Source organism: Rhopalosiphum maidis, chromosome 2 (assembly GCF_003676215.2).
Source record: "Rhopalosiphum maidis isolate BTI-1 chromosome 2, ASM367621v3, whole genome shotgun sequence".
NCBI classification, from domain to species: domain Eukaryota; kingdom Metazoa; phylum Arthropoda; class Insecta; order Hemiptera; family Aphididae; genus Rhopalosiphum; species Rhopalosiphum maidis.
In genome coordinates this window covers 15,874,632-15,897,832 of record NC_040878.1, presented here as the reverse complement: position 1 = coordinate 15,897,832, position 23,201 = coordinate 15,874,632, and the positions used below count along the sequence as shown (strand labels likewise).

General features: G+C 30.8%; 1 protein-coding gene and 1 long non-coding RNA gene across 5 annotated transcripts in view; one reads left to right on the top strand and one right to left on the bottom strand.

The window, feature by feature from the left end:
• LOC113550881 (homeotic protein ultrabithorax-like) overlaps nt 1-13,413 on the bottom strand; it is a 239,016-nt gene extending 225,603 nt beyond the window's left edge. For 3 of the 4 annotated variants that reach the window (XM_026952825.1, XM_026952826.1, XM_026952824.1), the window contains exon 1: nt 11,884-13,413. In XM_026952825.1, coding sequence (XP_026808626.1) covers nt 11,884-12,622 — 739 coding nt within the window. In that variant the 5' untranslated portion in view covers nt 12,623-13,413. The remainder of the gene's footprint in view (nt 1-11,883) is intronic. The other variant, XM_026952827.1, reaches the window with a different exon arrangement.
• On the top strand, nt 91-10,843 carry LOC113550884. The gene is made up of 3 exons (XR_003405085.1): nt 91-221; nt 9,762-10,084; nt 10,200-10,843. It is a non-coding gene; the product is annotated as an uncharacterized LOC113550884 (long non-coding RNA).
• Nucleotides 13,414-23,201: the final 9,788 nt, after the last annotated feature.

Sequence of the window (23,201 nt, the reverse complement as noted above, 5' to 3'; positions counted from 1 at the left end):
ACGAGTATAATTCATCAAATTTAATTTAATTATTTCCTTAATTATTTTTTCAGGTCATTTATATAGTTATACTATAGTTTTTGATGTGTGGCTACTTTGTTAATTTAATTTTTTTTTTTTTGTTTAATGAATTGTTGTACGCTCTCAACATATTTGCATACAACAATGGAAATATTAAAACTAAATTCAAACGTAGCTGTGAACATTATACACATTTAAACGTAGGTATATAATTCAGCTTCATAATGTTTGTAATTCAGTTATAAACAAAAATCGATTAAAAATAATAAATGGGCACCTCCCGTTCATACGTGTAGTGTGTATATACATATATATGTGCGTACATTTTAGAAAGATATTTTATGCAAATGCATGTTATGATAAGCTATTAAACCCTTTGGCGATGTTGTTTAAACGTACAATCTATTTATTATTTTCGACTGCGATGACGTACAACTGATGTGGTCTATACCGAAAAAAAAATATGAAAACTGTGTTAGTGACGTTAGTGTAACCTTAGATAACTGATTAAAAGGCCATTATATTCTTTCCAGCGTACATAAATTTGATAAAACATAAAAATTGAATTAAAACATACGAAAAGATTTAATCGAGAAACTACCTGCGTATAGAAACAAACATTGTTTGGTAAATCGCCTCAGAAGACTAAATGTATATTATATAAATATATTAGGTTTTGTAGATCTATTAGTTTTTCACGATTATACAGAATTGCATGGCATGGTCTGATGGCATGAGATAATATGGTATAATTTATTTTCGTAACTAAATTATACCGCAGTGCATACTACCACATTAAAGGAGTAGGTGTTACATATTATTGTATCAGCGACCTTTTAAAATATCTAAACGCTTCTTTTAGATATAAGCGCGTAAGACATACGCTGTGTCGTGTACTCATTGTCGACGAGTTGGCCAAACGTGTCGTGTAAAATAAAATAAAATTTATCCAAGGTTTTGCTCGTTGAGGAAGGTTGTGTATTTTTAATGGGCGTCATCTGTCGTCGATCTAATATAGTAACTATAATAATACAATTGTTAATACGTGTGTATAATATAATATATAATATCAGGTCGTTTTAAATCGATCTCGCGGCCGCCATATTTCACCGGTTACTACATCGTGGTGTGTGTATACTGTGTATATATATACGTTACATTTATAGCTGCTACTGCACCTGTACCGCGATGGTCGCTCGTCTATACTATACAATATCATAATGATATCTTATGTATACTTATGATATGCAGGCAACGCGAATTATACTTCACACACACGCGCGCGCGCGCGCGCGGGTATAATGTGCAAATTTGCATATCGTTTTACGTACACGTAAATGTACGATATATTAATTTATAAAGAGATAGGTACTATAATAATAATAATAATAATAATAATAATACTATCGCGGTTTAACTACTACAACATCAACGACTAATACTACTACCGAATTACGCGGCGTACGTGTATTACACTCGTATAAATAGGTACATTATAGGTATACTAATGTGTATATAAATGAGCGGCGACCGTAGTTCCGTGACGCGGAGAACCGACTGGTATAATAAAAATAATAAAAGTGTCGAATAATGACGGTATAAACTTAAAAATAAAAAATAAACACGTATAGCGAGTAGGCGCTTGTCGGACGATTATCGTCGCGCGCCGTCACGGGGGCTCCGTTAACAGCTAATAAAAGTCCGCGCGTCGTCGGATTCCGTTTTTATGCGCGCGCGCTCTCGTCTCTCCTATCTATACCTATACTATAATCATATAATACCTAGTATTTTATTGCCCGGACGGGTTTTATTTTTGTTTTTTTTTTTTTTCTGAAAATCTGATTCGTTTTAAATTTATTGTCGGCGGCGTCTATACTATAGTGATCGCGCGATATTATCGTTACTGCGCCGTGTACCTACCTATATTATTACGTGTAGAGATGATGAGATGCGCGACCGCTGCACAGCATCCGTAAATAATATATCGGCATTCTACCTGATCTCGCGGCGACGAGAAACGCGAACGCGTCATCTGTCGGACAAAAACTGTGATTCTTTCGCGTTTTTAGTTTTTACTCTCTCTCCCTAACCGGTCGTCGGCCATCACCGATTTATAGTATTTCGTTTAATACGTATTACGCATAACACACACACATATAACTATAACGCTCGCGGTAAGGGGGTGGTTAAAAACGCGTTACGACCCTCTGGGTAATGGCCCGGCAATTGGGTCAGCCGTTGACCTTGGCATACGTGCACACGCAGCACAGCTGATCGCGCCCATAATGGATGATCGTCATAACATTATCATATTATTACTTTATATATCGTTGTAACAGTCTTCGGTTATATAACATCATTACGCGTCGTCGTACGATACACCTGATGATCGCAGACCTGTCGGAAGAACTCGCGAAATCACTTTCGGTCCCGCTAGGTCAGATATCATTTGGCAAGTAAAAACGGCGATCTCCGTGTACATAAGATGGCCACATTTAAGAAGAATTCAAGAAAAATCACCAAAAAGGCGAAAACCCACTCGACAATTTTCGTTCCCGGCTAGAAAATCACGGCATAAATTTAATATTTAAATATAACTGAGTTCTTTCATGGTCGTCGTTTTTATTCGATAACTTCGACGCTAACACAATAAGAAAATCAAATATTAAGACTGCAAACATAGTGCAGGAATTAAAAGGATATTATAGTATCTATGTAATTTATCGAAACGAACATATCATCTCCGATTGAAAAATTAAGAATTTTGTAGGACCCGAGGACGAAATAAACATACGAGGAAAAAATTATAATTGATATTTATATACATCCGAGTACATTTAGACTTATTTTCACCGTCAGTCGTTTTCTATCGAGATATCACGACGAAATCGTTGGACCTATAAATATTCGTGTCAAACAGTCATTAACGCGCGTACACTGTATTATATAATATATTATACTTGTATTATACATACTGTTAGCGTCTGCTTATTTTCGTATATCGGTCTAGAGTCAATCTCCTCGTCGCGTCGTACAACTATAATTTATAAGACCCCGGCAATAATATAGGTATATAAGCGATATACTTACATGTATATATTACGCACGAGCAGTTTTAAAACGTATAATTAAATAGCCGTGTACACAATGTGAACGGAGTTACTTAAAATATTTCATATAAATGTATTGTTTTAACAATTTTGAATTTTTAAACAATTATTAATTCATTACGTCATATTTTGTGTTATAATATATAGTCTAGACACACGGATTATATTATATTACTTACGAGCTCAGGAAGGAATATTTCCATATGGAATACACGCGAATTACAGTCAAAAAATAATATTAACATTTTTAAACGTTCAAGACAAAAAATGTATTTTGTATAATATGTGCAGCGTGCACTTGCACAACCAAAGTGGTAAAAACGAAAAGTCGACTCAATTTTTTAATAATTTATAATAACAATATTTTTACAGTTTTATACACACACACACATATATATATATATACACACACACTTATATATTTGTACTCATTGAATTTGAATGTACCCACGACAAACATGCAAATTTATAATATTACACTTCCTACAATATATGATCTATTTATATATAGATATAGTTGGAGCAGTACGGCGTAAACGCGCATGTTTGTGTATTTCATTTATAGCAATATTTTATTAATATGCGCAATTAATAATGGCGTTTATGAATAATCGCGGGAAGTATTTCATGTAGGTACCTAAACGAATAATGTTTCTTTTTACGTACCAACGCCCGACTATATTATAAACTTTGCACTCGTATAAACGGTAGTAATTTGTAACGTAAATACCTATTGCCTATATTGGACAAAGTTCTCACATCCCTACGCGGCATAATTTTAATAGAAAAAACTCGCTAATAACCTATTATACTTCCATTCCCTGTCGTATGTATATGAACACGGTTCCTACAAATTCGTAATAATAATACGTTTCAGTATTTAATAATAAAAAGTAGGTACCTATTGAAAATAAATCGGTTTTATATTAAAGTATATTATATATAACGGAATAAGATTGCTGTTTATGATGATGAAAAAAAAAGATTTATAAATCAATTAATTTATACCGCGAGTCAATTATGTCTTTATATACGCAACACACATTAGAACTAGAAATCGTTATTAGAATTTAACAATATTCGTAACTTCTGTATAAGTTTTAAATTTACCAATCGTTCACGAACGAATATTATAAATTCGCGAGGACGAGATGAAAAGGTTACTATTATTATTATTATTATTATTATTATTGGAATAGTATAAAAACGGCCTGTATGGTGATACGGTGTTACTGTATTAGTATAATATGTTCTAGACAAGTAAACGCTTTTTTCAAGAGGTGTATAAATGCGCGTGTTTAAATAATAAAAGTAAACCCGTCGTTAAATATTATGATTATAGTAAAAAAAAAAAAAACTATTTCAGTTTATTCTGACCGTGTGTAAACCGCCGTTAGGTAGGTACCTACATTCAATGCTTGTGTATTATGTAACAGTTTTGCCTCCGTCGGAGGTCTCCGGGGATGATATTCGAGTATATCATATTATAATATATGTATAATGTAACACCCACTTGTGCTTTAAAAGTATCATTAAAAAATTAATATTTTTTTGAAATAATTAAAATAGTATTTACGCAAAAGTAGGTATATTATATTGTTATATTTATTATGTTATCATTGTTCCGCTTCGAAATGTTTACGATTGTGATACATTGGTCTTATAAATCTTTTATAACATAAAGGACAATGATTTAATTATTTTCAAAATGGTTATTGATTATGTTATTATATATTATATTTTTATTCTTATACATTTTTATTGGTGCTTATTGTAAGTTATTATCTAAATGTATAGGTTAATATCCTTCGATCAATCACTTTTAATAACATTTTAAAGTTATACCATTAAAGTAACTGGAACAATTGGTATTGTCGATAACATATAACGTTATTTTTGACCTGATCTCTGTTTTGTGTAACTAAATTATTACTATTTTATACTAATCCATCGAAGAGACATTATAGCGTCATATCAGTAAGTGATGATTTATAGACGATAATATTGTATACTCGATGAGGATATTTGAGCTTGAGACTGAAGTATTGTGCGGAACCTCTGATATAAAAATGAGACAGTTTCATATTCATTGTCTCGATATTTAGGTTGGGTTTATTTTTAAAGTGATTATAGATGTACAACCTATAGAGATAACGTGAACTGTATATATATATTGATTGAAGGGCTTATATCGTTTCGGCATTTGACAGTTTGGCAGCATCCCAGATAATTTATTTATATTTTGATAAGTAGCACTTTAATAACTATGGTAAAAATATTTCCATACTTTTACAACCAAAATACATATAAATTTACAGTTTTTAATTTAATCTATTACGACTTTTACGTGTATAAAGATATCAGCTATTAACCAGAATTATAATATTAAGAAAATCATGTTCTGTGTTTTGAATACGATAATTGTAGGATAATAGGTATACCGTTACAATGAATTAAAAGCCACGTATTTATCGGTGAAGATAATACTAATGCCCTATAACATGTATTACGAGCAAAGCAGGGGATAACAATTATTTTTTAACACACATACCTACCAGAGGTTCCAGAATCTGAATAAGTAAAGCAAAGAAAATATTGTAAAAGCATTCCGAAATAATTGAAGGTCTTGCGTCGAAAAAAAGATCATTCTGTATATTATACACATTATACACGTACACGGAATACGATGATTATCATTATAACGTTCGTTGACACGACCATGTATACATGCTACACGTTTTTAACCGAACGATATATTATTATAATATAGGTAAACAGGACCGCGGGGAAAAGCGCGAGTTTTAATTTGTTGGTAAATCATAATCGTTCCCTAAACGCGTATTTGTATAACACACACACACACACACACACACACCCAATCGCTGTATGTTATACATACGATATCGACTATTTACATAAAGTAGCCGCGATACACGTACAATAGGTAATAAGTATATAATAACAGTAATCACCGTGTTGCGCGAATTCGTCACTAATCAAAATGCATATTATAATCGTATTCGCAAAATACATTATAATAATATCGCGATGTAATATTTTATTATAATGGCGTTAACCGCTGTAAATATTACCAAACACACACGCGCGCGCGCGCGCGCGCGACAGAACTGCACGGTAATTTGTTATGAACCGCCATAATCAATACATCGTATAATAATAATAATAATAATAATATGCGTATCTATACATTATGATATGATGTACACATACGTTTATAAACTGTAATTTACGTATAATATATACCTATCTACGAATCTACGAGACACTATAGGTCTATATTTGCGGGCGCTGCAGACGGACGAATCGAATGGTGTAAACACCTCGAACGCGGTCGTTATATCATATGATATTATATAGGTTTACAATGTATGTAGGCTTAAGAGATACCGCGGTACCATATTATATACACCGCTGTAAGTCATAATACGTCGTGTTCTATGCATATATATATATATTTATTCCGTCAGCATCATTATACAGTTCGTTGTTTCATTATACAAGCGATGATGCGTCTATACGTCTTGGAATAGATATTTAAAAATATATATAAAATAATATCTAGCGCTGCAATCTCGTCGTGTAAAATAATATGTATACGAGACCGCGGTAGTCCACGTGCTCGATAGTCGTGATGATGTGTTATGAAGACGCAATATGCGTTTCGTGTTATTATTGCAGCAGTAGCTGGACTCGTATTTTTATTGCCACGTTGTTTAAAACATAATGGTTGTCCGGTCATGTAGCGATATACCGGCGATATCATCGGACTCACGAGGTGTCGGTGACGTTCTCATTGTTTTATATTTATTTTTTTTAACTTTTATCGTGTCAAGTAAAACGAGGTACGTGTAAAACAGAAAAAAAATGTACACCGAATAAACAAATTATCGATTTTATGATTTATAAATTATCACCTTGAAATTTTGGTATTTGTTTTATTTTTTTTTTTTTTTTAATGTTACTCGAGCTATAAAATTCGTATACCTATATTAGGATGAATTTATTTAGAATACATTTGCGGATGTAGTTTTCTCTAATGACTTTAATTAAAAATTGTGTTTTTCAGTGTTTTTTTTTTCAAATTCCAAGGTTAGACTGTTGCACTTTTTAAAATTTAAATCACGCCAATGCATTTTTACATTACAATTTCCTTTATATTATTTTGTTTTTTATAATTATTGTTACACTTATACTTATTATGATAATATTACTATGCATATTTGCAAGTATAAATGTAATTTGCCATAACTTTAGAATTGTATATTAGGTTTATTATAAATAATATTATGTTCTCAAACAGCTATTTTTGTCTAATTGCGGTACACAACTTCCAGTAAACTATTTTAATGTATTATTATTATTGTTAAAAATATTATATACTCTGGCACACACGTTAAACGTTTGATGTTCACTGCGTATGTTTTCACTCGGAACACACTAATATTGTTTATAATATGTTTCTAAAATTGTGCGCGAAAAAAATGTTTATAACCTGCGTGACCTGACCACACACAAACACATATAATTCTAGATTACCGGTGGAAAATTCTATTACTATATTATACTATTTGAACTCTCTACCACCACCATCAAGTATGTATTTAAAGGAGGTAGATAGATATTTTTATTTTTTATTCTAAATTTTAGATATCGTGTTAAACTCTGTATAGGTGTTTTTAAAAAAAAAAATTGGTTCGGGAATAGATGATATTATTATATTTAACAATATAATACGATCATACGTAGGTAAATCGTGTATTATTTTTCTTTGTTTAGTGATATAATATGTATACAGTTCCTAATGCCACTTTGAATTCGTTTTCTTGTGTATTAAAAACATGATACGAAAAAAAGAAATTGAAAAAAATATATATTATGATATGGATATAGCTTCAGTGATGTATAAGGTCGCTTGAAATGTTATCAAGTGACGATAATTATTCGTTCCTCCGTGTTCATTATAATAATATATATATATTATATTATATTTTATAGGCTTAATGTTGCAGTATATTATAAACTTGTATTATTTTATAATATTATACACATAGTTTATTCGTTTGTTTGAAGTACAATTAAACAGCCGTGTGGTAAAGTTATCAGTGTGGAAATTTAGATAACAAATGTATATAAATATTGGTTCGTCAATTTCAATTACGAGCGCGTGCATAATTATTTATATTAACCGTATCGTATACGCCTAGGGTGATTAAAAGTACTTAGATGAAATAGGGCCGCATTACAATGTTATTATGCTCTGTAATCGTATACCTATATATACTCATGAATATAATATGTAACACATCGGAGGCATCATTATTATATTGTTATATTATAATCAACTCTTTAAAAAAAAAAAAAACTGTCTAAATTCCGTTATCATTACATAACATCGTACATACCATGACACACAGATAATAATATAATACATTGATGTATTTTATTGCGTATTATCTTATATACGCGCACTTTAACGAACAGACGATAAAATAACAAGGCGGTATGTCGTAAAGTCGACAGTCATATACTTGAGTGTAAATGTGTTAAAAATATCAATCGATACCCTCATATTCGATGACTTTTACCGATAAATTTAATTTTTCGAATTTATAAACTAAAAAAAGTTACATATTAATTGTTATAACGTACTGCAGCAAACGGAATGAAAACTTCTGTCGGAAAAGTTTATTAGGAAATCGCACCCCCATTGATCAGCGAGTATGCGAGCAGTTAACGGGACGAAATAGAAAGTCCCGTATAATACGCGTGGAACCTACAACCCCAAATTGAGAACTTCCGTAATATATACCAACATCTTTACACACAGGTACTGTCATTGGTATTTATTTAAAAATATACCTATACTATAAAGGCATAACTGGTACCTTTATAATATAACATGCATTCATATACGCAATATATAAACATTGTAGGCCTGCAATGATAATATAGATTTTAAAGCCTTAAAAAACAATAATAATAATAATAATAAAAATATATAGTCTTAAATATTCAAATAATATATTTAAACACCACTATCGAGTGGATGAAATCTTTTTTTCACGTTACTCGCGATTCCTTACCTATCCGACTCTGCCCGTACGATTATAATTATATTATACGTGCCCACTATACCCACCTATAAGATGCGTACGATGTTATATTATTTATTACGGCGTTCTGTATACATACGGGGGCTAAATCGCACATTGATTACACCGTGAACGAATTCCCCCTTCCCCCCATCAAAACGAAGCGTGTGTCTACCCTACCCGGCGATTTACACGCACACGCACACACACACACACACACTTAAATCAATGACCTTTTAAATAACTGTGCACGTAGCATATAACATATATATTACAATACACACGCATTATTATATTGTTGTAACGCGTACGCGTGTGTATAAATAAATAAGGAGAAAAGTATTCCATATAATGTAATAACAAAATAATATCGTACATATACTATGTATATACACGTAAGTGTATGCTAACTATAATAGGTGTACATATCGGGCAATTTTTTTTTTTATTTTTTTTTTTTAAATATGCGTGTTTTACTCAATATATATATATTTATATATGTACGACATTGTTGCAGGGTCATCTCGCGGATACACACGACGACGACGACGTTTTACTCGCGAATCTTTTCCGTACTGCGTGCGCTCTCAAAAACGTGTACGGTGTACCTATAGATGGGTATTATTATATACGCGTGCATAAATGTATAATGTATATTATATATTATATTTTATAAACATCAGGTATACGTACACCGATGTGTGTATATATAATAATATAATACAGAATGTACCTGCAGCAGCGTACGCGTATGTACGACTCGGAAAACACTGCAGCTCAGATTACAATCGCGGGTAATCAGCAATCGTATTAACTGTGTTGCTAATAATACAATATTATGTATGTATGCACATCGTATACACAATATACGTATGTTCATTTATTGTGGTTCACACGTGTAGTTTTTTTTACGTCTAATTAGCGATCGCATTTTTCTTTTTTTTTATTCTTCAAGCCAAATACTCCACTGGAGAAATGAACATACTCGACAACATCAAATGGACTAAACGATGATAATTATTAAATACGATACAGAATTACAGAATAACACGCGTGCTGCACTGAATCAAAAAAAAATTATACACAATATACCTACTTATTTGACGAGTGTACCTAATGTTTAATACTTTATTTAATTTACATTAAACGCTTTGTTGTACCGCACACATCAACATAATAAACCTATTAATATACTGTACAAATACAAATTTATATTGACTAGAATAATTTATACTTGTGTATATCGTGTAGAGATATATAGGTATACACATCTATCCAAGTGTCTAATTAAAATATATTTTTTACATAATTAGTAATTAAGATTACAAGACCGTTGTATATTTATAGATATTAGATATATTATAATATGTATGATGCTACGCGGGCAATAATTGAATCGAATACACCATATACGAGTATATGGTCTGTATAGTGTGGTTAAATTAATTATTGTCCGATTTACCGTTGAAAGGAAATCTATAGCAATCAGTTGTTTATTAAAAATAAATATATGTATACATAATCAAGCCAGGATATGAATACTAAATTATAATCATCAATCAATATTTTTTTAACTCGCCGAATATCTACCTTAGTGAAAATTATCAATTTAATGTTGTATATATAATTTAATGAATTTATAATAAACATCATAATCGCATATAAAGATTATGAGAAACACTCAAAAAATTAAAACTGTATAAATTATAATACTTGATCGATTCAAGTATGATAATAATAATAATAACATAAACTATAATGTATAGATTATAATATATGTATACATAATTTACATTGTTTAATAACGTTGTTTTATTTCTTGAATAATTACGTTTGATATAAAATGTATATGATTAATTAAGTGACAAGAGGTAAAACATCTTTTAAAGTTGTACATTAATATATTTTTTTTTAATATTTTTTAATGTCATACTAAATCCGACAATCAAAGCTTTTATCGTCGATTTACATTACTATATTCGTCTTTAAATAAAATTAGTTATATGGCCAATAAATATAATATCGAGAGTTATTATTGAAATTTGTGTTCGAAATTAAAAGGAAAATCCAGTTACTACGTGTGTGATTGAAATATTATATAGAAATACAGTCGGCAATTTAATTATGAAAATATTTGAAACTATAATTTTACCGTGACATCAGAAAAATATTAAAATGCGTAAAAAACACTAAATCGCTACCGGACATTTTTAGAGCGTTGTTAGGGTGCAGACATAGTCTAATTATAGTCCTGCGTAAATATTATTTTAATAAAACAGTACTTTGTTCCCCTATACCTACTACTTTAGTGTTACAGTTATTTTTTATTATTATTGTGCTATTTAGCATAGTTATAATTATATAACGATAATTTTGATGCGGTTTTTTTTTATGTATATAATTACACGAATATAAAAAAATCTATAAGTAACATTTTGTTCTCGTGGCATGCACTATTGGCGATTATAGAAGTATATATATAATAATGCGTCGTATACAATATAATTACAAATATACACAATATATTGTATATTTATTTATATACGTCTCATTATTTTATACACGGAAACAGCGGGAAGAAGATTTAAGCGAGTGAAAGATAATATTTAATTAAAAAATACTCTTTTTCGTGTCTGTACCTAGAGACTGACCTGCAATGGCCATCCACGGGTAGAACGTGTGGTTGTTCTGTTGCTGGTTGAGCTGCAGGGCCTGTTGCTGGTGACCGTTGTTGTTGATGCCGGTGCATGTGTTCCACGAGGCGGACAGCGAGCCGGCCGAGTTGCGTGCCGAGTTCGGGCTGGCGCCGGCGCCGTCCAGGCCGGACACGCTGTTGCCGGACCCGTAGCCGACGCGAGATTCGGGCGTGCACACGTTGGGCCGGAGCAGCGACCCGTTGGCGGCCGCGGACGCCGCGTTGCCGGGCCACACTACGTCCTTGGGCGACGACGCGTAACCGTTCTGGTGGGCCGCAGCAGCGGCGTCCGATTTGCCGACGCAGGGCTCGGTCTTCGTGTAGTTGAGGCCGGCCGCGGCCACGGCGGCCGCTGAAGACTGATCGCTACCGCCGCCGGAGCCACCCCCGCCGCCGCCACCGCCGCCACCGCCACCGACGCCACCGCCGCCGCCGCCGCTGGAGCCGTAGAGCTTGCACGCGGCCGCGGCCACGGAAGCGTCGTACGGGCTGTCCTGCGGGGCCCTGGACTGCGATAGCCCGTGATGGTGATGATGCTGCGATGACGCGTACGGCGACATGCCCAGGCCGATGGGAAAACGGTACGCGGCCGCCACGGCGTTCTGGTCGTGGTGGTGCGCCGACGACGACTGGTGATGGTGATGTCCACCGTAGAAACCGCTCTGTTCGAAATACGAATTCATCTTGCGGCGGAGACTGTTTATTCAAATATTTTTTTTTCCGTTTGCAATTTTCGTCCGCTCACACGGGCGAGAGGAAAGGCGATTTTTTTTTTTTATCAGAAAATTATATTTTTTTCTTATATATCAGCAGTCAACGGTGATTGTGACATACATTTACGGACGTATACGAATATGATGTTTCGTCAAGATCGCATAGCTCGCGGGTCGGTGCAGGCGTACAAATGATATTGCACACGTACGCGGACAAAAACACACTCACGCTTGTACGGTCGCACACACAAACACACACACACACACACTCACTACGAAAACACTTTTTGTCGGCTTTACGAACCGTTTAATTTGTCGTAAAAAGGGTCATCTCGCTGTCGTCGTCGTATATCCAGACGGGTCGTAAAACTCGCGCGCGCGCCCGCGGTTTTTACGAGCAGAGTATAAAATTTTTAACGACGACCGATGATGATGTGTATTTATATATATATATATATATATGTGTATGCCGCGCGAATTGATAATAAAAACGCGGAAAGAAACCCGAACCGTGGTCAGCGAACACTTGAGAAAAACGAAAAAAAAAAATTAATTTACGAATTTTCCGAAATGTATATTAATGCACGAGAGTAGAGCAAGTCGGTGTTTCGGTGCGGGGAGGGACGACGGACTCGACGATCCGCGATTTTCGGTTTTAACGATATTATACAATATTATTATTATTATTGTTATTATTATTATTTTCGTCCGTGTATGCGCTTTAAGTGGTTATGACGACTTAACGACGGGACAATCAGATCGTCACTGGCGCGCACACACGAACGTGCCATGTGACTCGGGCCGCGAGCGCTCGAAAAAGCCCCCCACCACCGCGAAGGCCGCCGCCGCGTACACGCCGCCGCCGCCTCGCGGGGATCTCCCGTTTTCGTCGCCCGTTCGCTTTTTGTTGCGCCATTCGAGAGAAACGGGTTGCAGTGCGGCGCGCGGCAAGAGAGCGCGGCGCGCCGACGACGGTGCGGTGGATGGCGTCGGGCGGGGGGGAAGAGCGCCGCGGAAAGACCCATTAAAACGGAATCGGCGAGAGCCTTCGTCGTGCGGGGCGGGGTGGTGGGAGCCGGGCCAATAGCCGTTCAATTCGTCATGGCCGGCGCGCGCGGTGCCCAGTGGCGCCCGGGCGCGCCGCCGTCGCGTTTCGTCGCCGCATTCGTCCGCCACCGCACACTGTTTGCGTACCGACGCTGACATCTACCGGACTCGAGTGCGACGTCTTGCCGGTTTGGTAACCGCAGGAACGCTGTTGGGTCACGTTTTCGAAATTGTTTAACAATTCAAAATATAACAATAATATAAATACAGTCGTATCAATGTTGTCTCATGCTCTACTAACGTCTACTCTGCACGTCGTCTACGATACATTTGGACAATTGGCGCATATTGTCGCAAAGTAAATAGGTATATAAACGAGCGAAATAAAGAGGGAGTCGTGATTACACAATATTCTAATTGTTATGAAGTGAATTACTATTAAAAATCGTGAACACTAAAATGTGCAAAAAACATAATGATAATGATGATGTTTTTCATAGGCAGACTTGAAATTCACTTATAATCGTTTATAGCGCTCATTATAACTACCCGCAGACAACAAATCTACACGCAAAAAGCATAAGCCAAACGCAATTGTGTTCGTGTTCCGATTGTTATGAGTTTTGATCTTATACATACATATTATGAGACATTGTCAACCGTGGCAGTGGTAGTCACGAGTCACGGGCCACGGAGGTTTGCCACGTATAACACGCGATTACAATATCGAATTTTACAACACAAACTTTGGTACTAAAAAAAAAAAAAAACTTTGAACATCGCGCAGTTCGATAAAAATGTAACACTCGAGGGTATTTGCATTATCGTCTGATATCTGCGAGTCGATCTCCGCATACTGTATAAACAAATTTGGTCGTTAGATTTAATGGCTTTTTGTGACGTTCTCCCCGCAAAAACCATCGAAATATGGCATTAGGTGTAGGCTATATTGTTATAGGTAAATACTGCAATAGACTATGTACACGAGAATATAGTATCCGTAAATATATCACATCAACTGCAACGCGTACATATTATCACTATACCAGTCGGCAGTAAATATATTACTTTGTTTGATGTAAAATATAATAATATGTTTCTGGACACAGAATAAATTCTATATTTTCATTAATTATTTAAACTATCATAAACTCATAAACCTAAGAAGAACCTCATGCGGTACATCGTACAATATAATCATACGAAACGTGCGGTTTATCTTAGTTTTTGAACCATCGTTGAACTGTCGGGTACAAGCATTTATAATATAGTTATTACCCGCAACATTTATCTTGGTCTACGAGTTAAAATAATTAAAAATTAAATGGGCGTACGTTGATACAAATTTTAATACATTTGTTTTGTTTAATACATTTATACACTTTTTATATATTCGAAACAATTACTAGAGGTATAGATTACATTTTTAACTTCTCAAACAATTGTATACCTGCTAGTAATATATTAACTTAAATAAAAACTTCTCACACTTTAAATGTAGTTTGAAGTTCACATTTTTTTCCATAATTGCACCGCATTCTAAGCGGTTATAATTATAGTACCTATAGTGTACATTTGTTTTTTAATTATTATACTTTTCTGTCAACATATTTTCAGAAAGTAGGAGCGTCATTATAAGATGTTTCAAATGCGTTATATCGACCTTAACTAACAATTTCCCTAGCCTAACCTATATCTGCACCTACAGGTATATACCAGTAGGTATCAACCAATTGATGGTGTCTATTTCACTGTTTAGAAAAAGTTATTTTTCGTTTTATTGCCAGGAATTCTCTCAAACATTTAAGAAAAAACGGACAGAAAATGTCTGTTAAAGAAATAAGTAGAATTAAACCTATGTAATGTACAGCTCCAAACTCCCCCTGGACATATTTTGCATACGATAATTACATATATAATAATCACGGCTTGAGAGCAATTACAAATTATCACAACACACAAATGTATATGCCTATCATATAGGCCTAAAGTGATCGAAGAACTAAAAGATTTGTCAAGTGATGGCCTAAGTGCTTATATAACGTCCGGTTCTCCGATACATATACATTTATAAGACATTTATCTGAGTTCCGAAATATCCATAAAAATCCTGTTTTTTTTTCATCATTCGGATAGTACTCAATACAATATATTAACCAGAATAATATGCCTACCTCATAAATTATGATATAATTGTGAAACTATATATACCTATTATTTCAATAATCGGTTTAAACTTTTTTAACAGATCTTAATATTATATACGTTTTTAATCGTTCTTCGTTGTAGGTATATTTATTATAAGTGTATAAGTACTTAATACATATAAGTAAGCCGAAATAATGTATGGTTATCAGTGAATAAAAAATAGACACACGGTATAATAGTTCCAGGAATAATCGATATAAAGCCGCGTCGTGCCGAGAATAACAATTCTGGCAATAAAAATAAATAATATACTATAATATATATTATATACATATACATAATAATATAAACAACATATTATTATACTATTGCAGTACTGTATTATGCATTATATTGTGCTTGTAGACCGATTCTGTTTAATGATTTACTTAACAATAACTGCAGCCGTTATCGTTTATTATAATATTGTATCAATAATATACAGAATTATTATGTCGACGGTTGTCGGTTTGTACTTCTATACTTATAATACTTAAAAAAATACGAATTTTCGCAATAACCCGTTAAGATAAGCTATTTATAGGTATTACAGGGAATTCATCATCGTTATAATATTTTATCTTTCGTCAATTTATTAATTTTATGGCGTACCCTTGTTATTGTGCGAAGTGGTATGGGGTATCCCAACAAAAAGTCTACATTAACATTGACCATCTTAAATTTAAATATAGGTACTTATAAAATATGTGTAGATATGCTGTTATTTATTAAAGTAAAAAAAATTTAAAAAAATTATAATTCCCAAAAGCATTTAATAATATATATATTTCTATATTTTATTTTTTTTATTTTGATAGCAATTAAGTAAGAAAAATATTTTCAAAAAAGTCTCTATCATGAATTTTTTATTTTCACAAATCATAATTATGTACACCAATACGGCACGATAAGTAAAAAACCAATTAACTGAAAATATCAATATATGAAATTTTTCTGGAATTTGTAATGATTCAAAAAAGTGAAAGTGAAACAAGTGTTGTTGGAAAAAATAAATAACCCTATATATTTTATAGTAACTAATACAATCGTCTATTCGTATCATTGTAAAAACATATCTGTAATCTGTACATAGAACCTTATATACGTCTAATAAACCATTTTCTGATATTTGTATATCTACTTATAATATATTATGTAGACACTGCGTATATTACCGGCGTATAATACCGTGCAGTATTATAAGCCCTTTTATTGTTTCGCTCTTAAATATTATTAGTAAAATAAAAATATCAAAACCATTGAAAAATATATTCTGTATCGGGTAAAAACCTGCAAGTCAAAATAATTTTCCACGTATAGGAAAACGAGCTAAATCTAGAAATCCTAATCATTTTTCAAATTTCAATAAAAATATGTAAATAAAGGTATGTACATAGAATACACCGCGCGCGGTGTTTAAACCTCTATATAATAATATATATTAAGTATATGTATTATTATTATTTTAATATATCTTCGTCGTATATATATTTAGAACGTCATACTACATGTATAATATACTATATAGATACGAACGAAGACATTTTTTGGATTTGCATTTTAATTTCATTTGCCGTCGGCATCGCAGTGTTGCTGTATATTTTCTATATTCAAATATATTAATGTCTTATAAGTTGTATATTATTTAATATATTACAGTGTAGGTATACATAATATATATAAACATGGATATTTCTTCTCTATAATATTATTAATATCGTATATAATGCACACTTTGAATCGGAGCAAACATCATCCAACGGCCTATAATTATTTCGTATTATTACGGTTATCTATACAATTATATATATTATATAAAATAGAATATTACACGCAGCATAATATCAATAATTGAAATATATCATTAGAAACACGTGGTAGCTGGTATAGGTGTAATAACATAATATACGAGTATGTATAGAAAAATTACTGCAGAGCGAGAGAACCAATATTATAGGACACTCATTCAGATTGTAATACGTCTAATGTCGTGGTACAAAATTGACATCGTGATATAAAGTATTAAGTATAAAAATGTATACATTTTACAACTATAATAAGTGCTATAAAATCGAAAGTATGATTTTCACGATAGTACCATACACATCAACTATTTTTTCATTGCTTTATTATGAATTTAATATATCACGCACTACACACATTTGGTAGTTCATATATAATTATATAAATCACACTAGCACAAACTATATATAAATATATATATTATATCCTTTATATTAAATTATTTTAGTATAGTTAATTAATATACGTTAGAAGACAATATTATTATACGACACGATATTTACTACTATTTTCAACTAAACGAATTTTTTTACTCGCTTACATTATTGTAGTTATTTTTTGAATGGCAACTATTAAAATATTTAACGCACTGTAATATAGAATACGTGTATTTTCCCTTTTTAGTATGCTTTTATCACTTCAAATATTATTATTATTATAACTATAACATAACTATATTATTTTATTACAAATAAATACATAATTTAAAAGCGTATTTATAGTATTAAATTCTGAACTATATATTATTTATAAATTAATAACATAGCAAAATAACAAGATTTAAATTGTTTCAAATAACCACTTTAATACTGTACTACAGTTTTTCTTATATTATTCAAATATTTTAAGCAAAGCCTGTGATATAACTATCCAATAGTCTGACGGACACATTGACAACCATTGAAATACCATATTTAACATAAAATATTAGGCTACAGTGAAACACAGAATTTTCTAAAAAGTTTCTGAAATATTCAAGAAAAAAAACATCGTTGTAAATCCAATAACATGTTCAATTCGCCACAGATATAAAAATATTTTTAGAAGATACTTTTACCTAGGTAATTGTTTTCTTTTTTTAGTATAGATAAAATTTAAATAATCATTATGATGTGAATGAAATATCCATCATAACGAATTAAGTTATTATTTGTTTGCTGTATTTGTTTGCTAACTTTAACGAAGAATAGTAAAAACCTCTAAAAATTGTAATGTTCTGAAATAATATTTATATATAAGATTGAAAGCTATTTTACATCTAATAATTAGATATTTAATGTTAAAGGTATTTTGTCATGAAACAAAATTAATAATTTATAGAGTAAAATGAAAAAAGTGATAATGTAAACTTGAGCCAAGAGAAGAACTATACATAATAGCAAAATCCTCCCTTGGTGATTATAGAAAACCATAAATTAAATAAAAATGTATGAATGTGGACGCACTAAAAATAATATACATAAATGGGACTTAGCCAAAAATGACAAATACGAATGTGAAAAAGTTCAAAATAAAAACATGTTTTTGTATGCATGAATTTTAATGGAAGTAAAATTTCGATGAGATGAATGACAAAGCCAAATAATTGGCAAAATACTGAGATTGCAAGTCTTAAAAATATTAATACTTGTAAAGTTACTATAATCGAAAACGAAGATGATAAATGAACATAAATCTACTCAATGCCATTATATTTTTGGATAGTCTCCACCATGTGACGTATACATATAAATAAGATGTAAGTAAACGTATAGCATAATATATACTATATTCATTTTTGTTATTATTCCTAGTGAACCTGCTACAAATAGTTACATTATTAAAAAAAAAAATAATAAGTTTAGCAAGTTTTAATACAACTTATTAATAATATATTGTTTTATATATTTTAATCTATAAATATTTTTAATAGTTAATGATTTTATAGATGGCAAGATATACAAATTCACGATAAAAATACTTTTGTATAAATTTAATAACTATATTGCAATATTCTATAAAATATATTTTTATTATTATATCCATTTGGGTATACGATTGTTATATAATTTAAATCTTCGTTATAAATCTTATTTATTCGATATGTAATGTACACATAAATAAGCATAAATAATACTATCCTTACATATATTAGACCAAGTTTTTTCAAGACCGTTTTAATTTATTCAAATACCTTTTTTAGCTAGTATTTTTTACGCTTTTAGAGTAGACATTGAACTATTTTAATTATTGACTTAAAGAAAATTGATTCCAATAAAACAAAAATATATACTAACCTAATAGCTGTACTTGAATGAAAAACGGTTTTAGTATACAACATGTGGTTTATTTAAACTACACAAATTTAATACACGAAAATGCATCGTGATTAGAATACATTGTACTTATAATACTATCTTTTTTATCTTTACCTAGTAAAAATATTACATCATCGCTCTTAATAAACAATATTTTTTAAATATTTAGATATAATTTATTGTTTTATCGTCAACATTCAATTATATTAACAAATGATTTTTTTCAATTTATTTTTGTGAAAATATTATAATATATTATGTTTGTAGATATTTTATTTATGTTAACAATACCTATAAGGTATAATACAAAAACAATATAATTATAGAAAAATGCAATAATATCAACATACTAATATAATATTATTATAATACATTCATGATATATTAGAATATTTCCCTTTAAAACAAACATTGTTTGGACTGAAAAATTAGGAATAAAACTAGTTTTTGTTCACCTTGTGAATTATGTATATTTTGGGCTTATTATACATAATTGATGATCACTAATAAAGGACTTCCGGTTCATAACGATATTATTATATTTTAAATACTCCTTGGAATGAGTTCACGGGAAATTTTGTAAACGCACAAGAGGAAATAGGTACGCCGAAAATATCGTTATATATAAGAATACATTTCTAAGCATGACGTGTATACATATAATATGCAAGGGCATAAAAGACCACACTTGTAATCATAATTAATAATGGCTTGATAATTGGTTCTGGTACATCATTTTTGGTAAAACAAGACGTCGCGGACTGGTCTCGATTATATATTTTATTTAACGATATATAGGTATAATGGTTAATGGAAACTAATTTGCATCCCCGAAAATTAATTGCTCGTTTGTATGGTTGTAATATTTTTTGATAATATCATCTTGTTACAGGTTTCATATAACATTTAATTTTATAATTAAAACAAATTTCATTCTTGATGAAAAACTAATTTGTAATATATATCCGCTGTAAACGTCCTGCTTCCAGCGTACATAATGTATAAATACTTTGTTTTCTCCCACAATGTACATAATATACTAAATTTATTATTCTGAATATATATATATATATAATATTTCAGTTTCATTTTTGAATTAGAACGTGTCTAAAAAAAGAAGATAGATTAATGATAAATGTAAAAATACTGTTTTACTTTATTTTATCTTTATCTATATCAGGTTAACTATTATACGTATGTGGTTACATGCTATAATATATTACATCAGCCATCAAGTCATGAAATAAAACATAGATAGCTACTCATAAATTACTATGTGCCTTGTGTATTGTTCTAGTTGGAATATAAAAAATAATTTTTGCATGTCGTATATTTCATGAATGGATGAAATTTTGAAGCGATTAATATAGTACTTCTAAATAGGTAATTCAAAAATACTTTACTAAATTTATAATTTAATTTTAAATTAATTTTAAAAAAAGAAGTATTCACTCTTCTAATTCCAAATGTATATTATATAATAATTTATATTACCTTATACTTCCAGTGTGCATGAAAAATTATAATTTAAATAGAGTAACGGAACATTTCAAGTTACTGCATTTCATTTTTGTTAAATAATAAAATAAAAAATCGTTATTTGGGATACGTTTAAACATCCCGTAAAAGTTTAAAACTTAAATATTTTTTCTATAAATATATCACAACTACATTTCTTATTTGTAATAAATTTTGTGAGCAATAGTTTTCATCGATCTATTAAACTATAATAACCCGCTCAAATCATTAAATTATAGACCTATATTTTATTATTAATGTTATTTTATTATTTTAAAAAATCTGGTTACATAGATACCTACTTATATTATTTTTTTATAAAAAAATAATTGAGTTGTACTTTTTTGTATAAGACAATTTTTTATTAAAATAAATATTTCATAATCCGGTATATTTTAAAGGTCCAAGATGTTCAATAACTTTTATCCTTATTATTTTTATAATTTTTAAATATATTATATTGCTGAGTCTCATAGAATGTATTTTGTCCAGGTAACCTATCACTGCGGCCATGATATTATATGTCGTAAGAAAAAGCACATTAAATTTTAACTACATATATTATTATAATGTAAAAAAGTTAAATAAACCTTTCATGTAGTTTATTTTAAATATAAACTGTTATAACATGTCATTAAATATAATCGTTGTATTTGATAGTTAAAAATGATGTCAACACGACAACACCGATTTAATACATTATAAAAGAATATATATGTAGCAATTAAAAAGTATTTAAATATTTTTTTAACTTTTAAATAATATGACGTACTATATTTATACAACATTTTACTGTTATAATAATAGATTATTGTCTATGCTATAAAGAAATTTAGTAAAATATATTGTACATAACATAAATCATAGGCACAACATAGTTTACAAAGTAGAGAGTTTACTATACTATAATGTGATAATATTTTTTTTTAGGTATATTATACGTACAATAGATAATAAACCTAACCGATATAGGTGAAAAAAATAAAATAAAATAAAGTAAAATAAAAGTTGCACATGTTATCCAAAAGGTTAAAAAAGCAGTTATTTTCGGGAAAAAGTATTTAAGATGCCAGTTATATAAATTATAATATAATATTAAATTATATTTTTTGTATGGGAATAGTAGAGTATGACTTACGACTACTAGTTTTTTACTATTTACATTATAATACCTATCATATAGTACTTTTTTAAATATGTAAATAAAATTAAATAAGTATTATTATTTTATTTTGTGTGTGAAATCGAGATGAATATCTTATATAGTTCATGATACATTTGATATATATATACGTTTGATGGTAATGATAAGTGTTAGTAGTTTAAAAAGTGTAAGGTACACCCTACCGAAAGTTATTAAATAATATTGCCGGAATATAACATCGGTATAGGTACATTTGAATTATTATTTATTATTTATGACTATATACCCCCTAACGATAGTGCCTGCGCACGCTTATGCTATAAACGTTTATAGATACCTATATAATATAATAAATATACACTTAACAAGAGCAATTCAATTAAACCACAATATAAAATTAAATACGTACACATTTACTATATTATACATGCTCTTTGTATGATGTACATTATATTTAATTATTAATTTAAGTATAAACTAAATATATATGCCAGCAGTAGTATGACTGTTGTTATGTACCAAACGTATATACATAAAATAAACACCGCAGTTA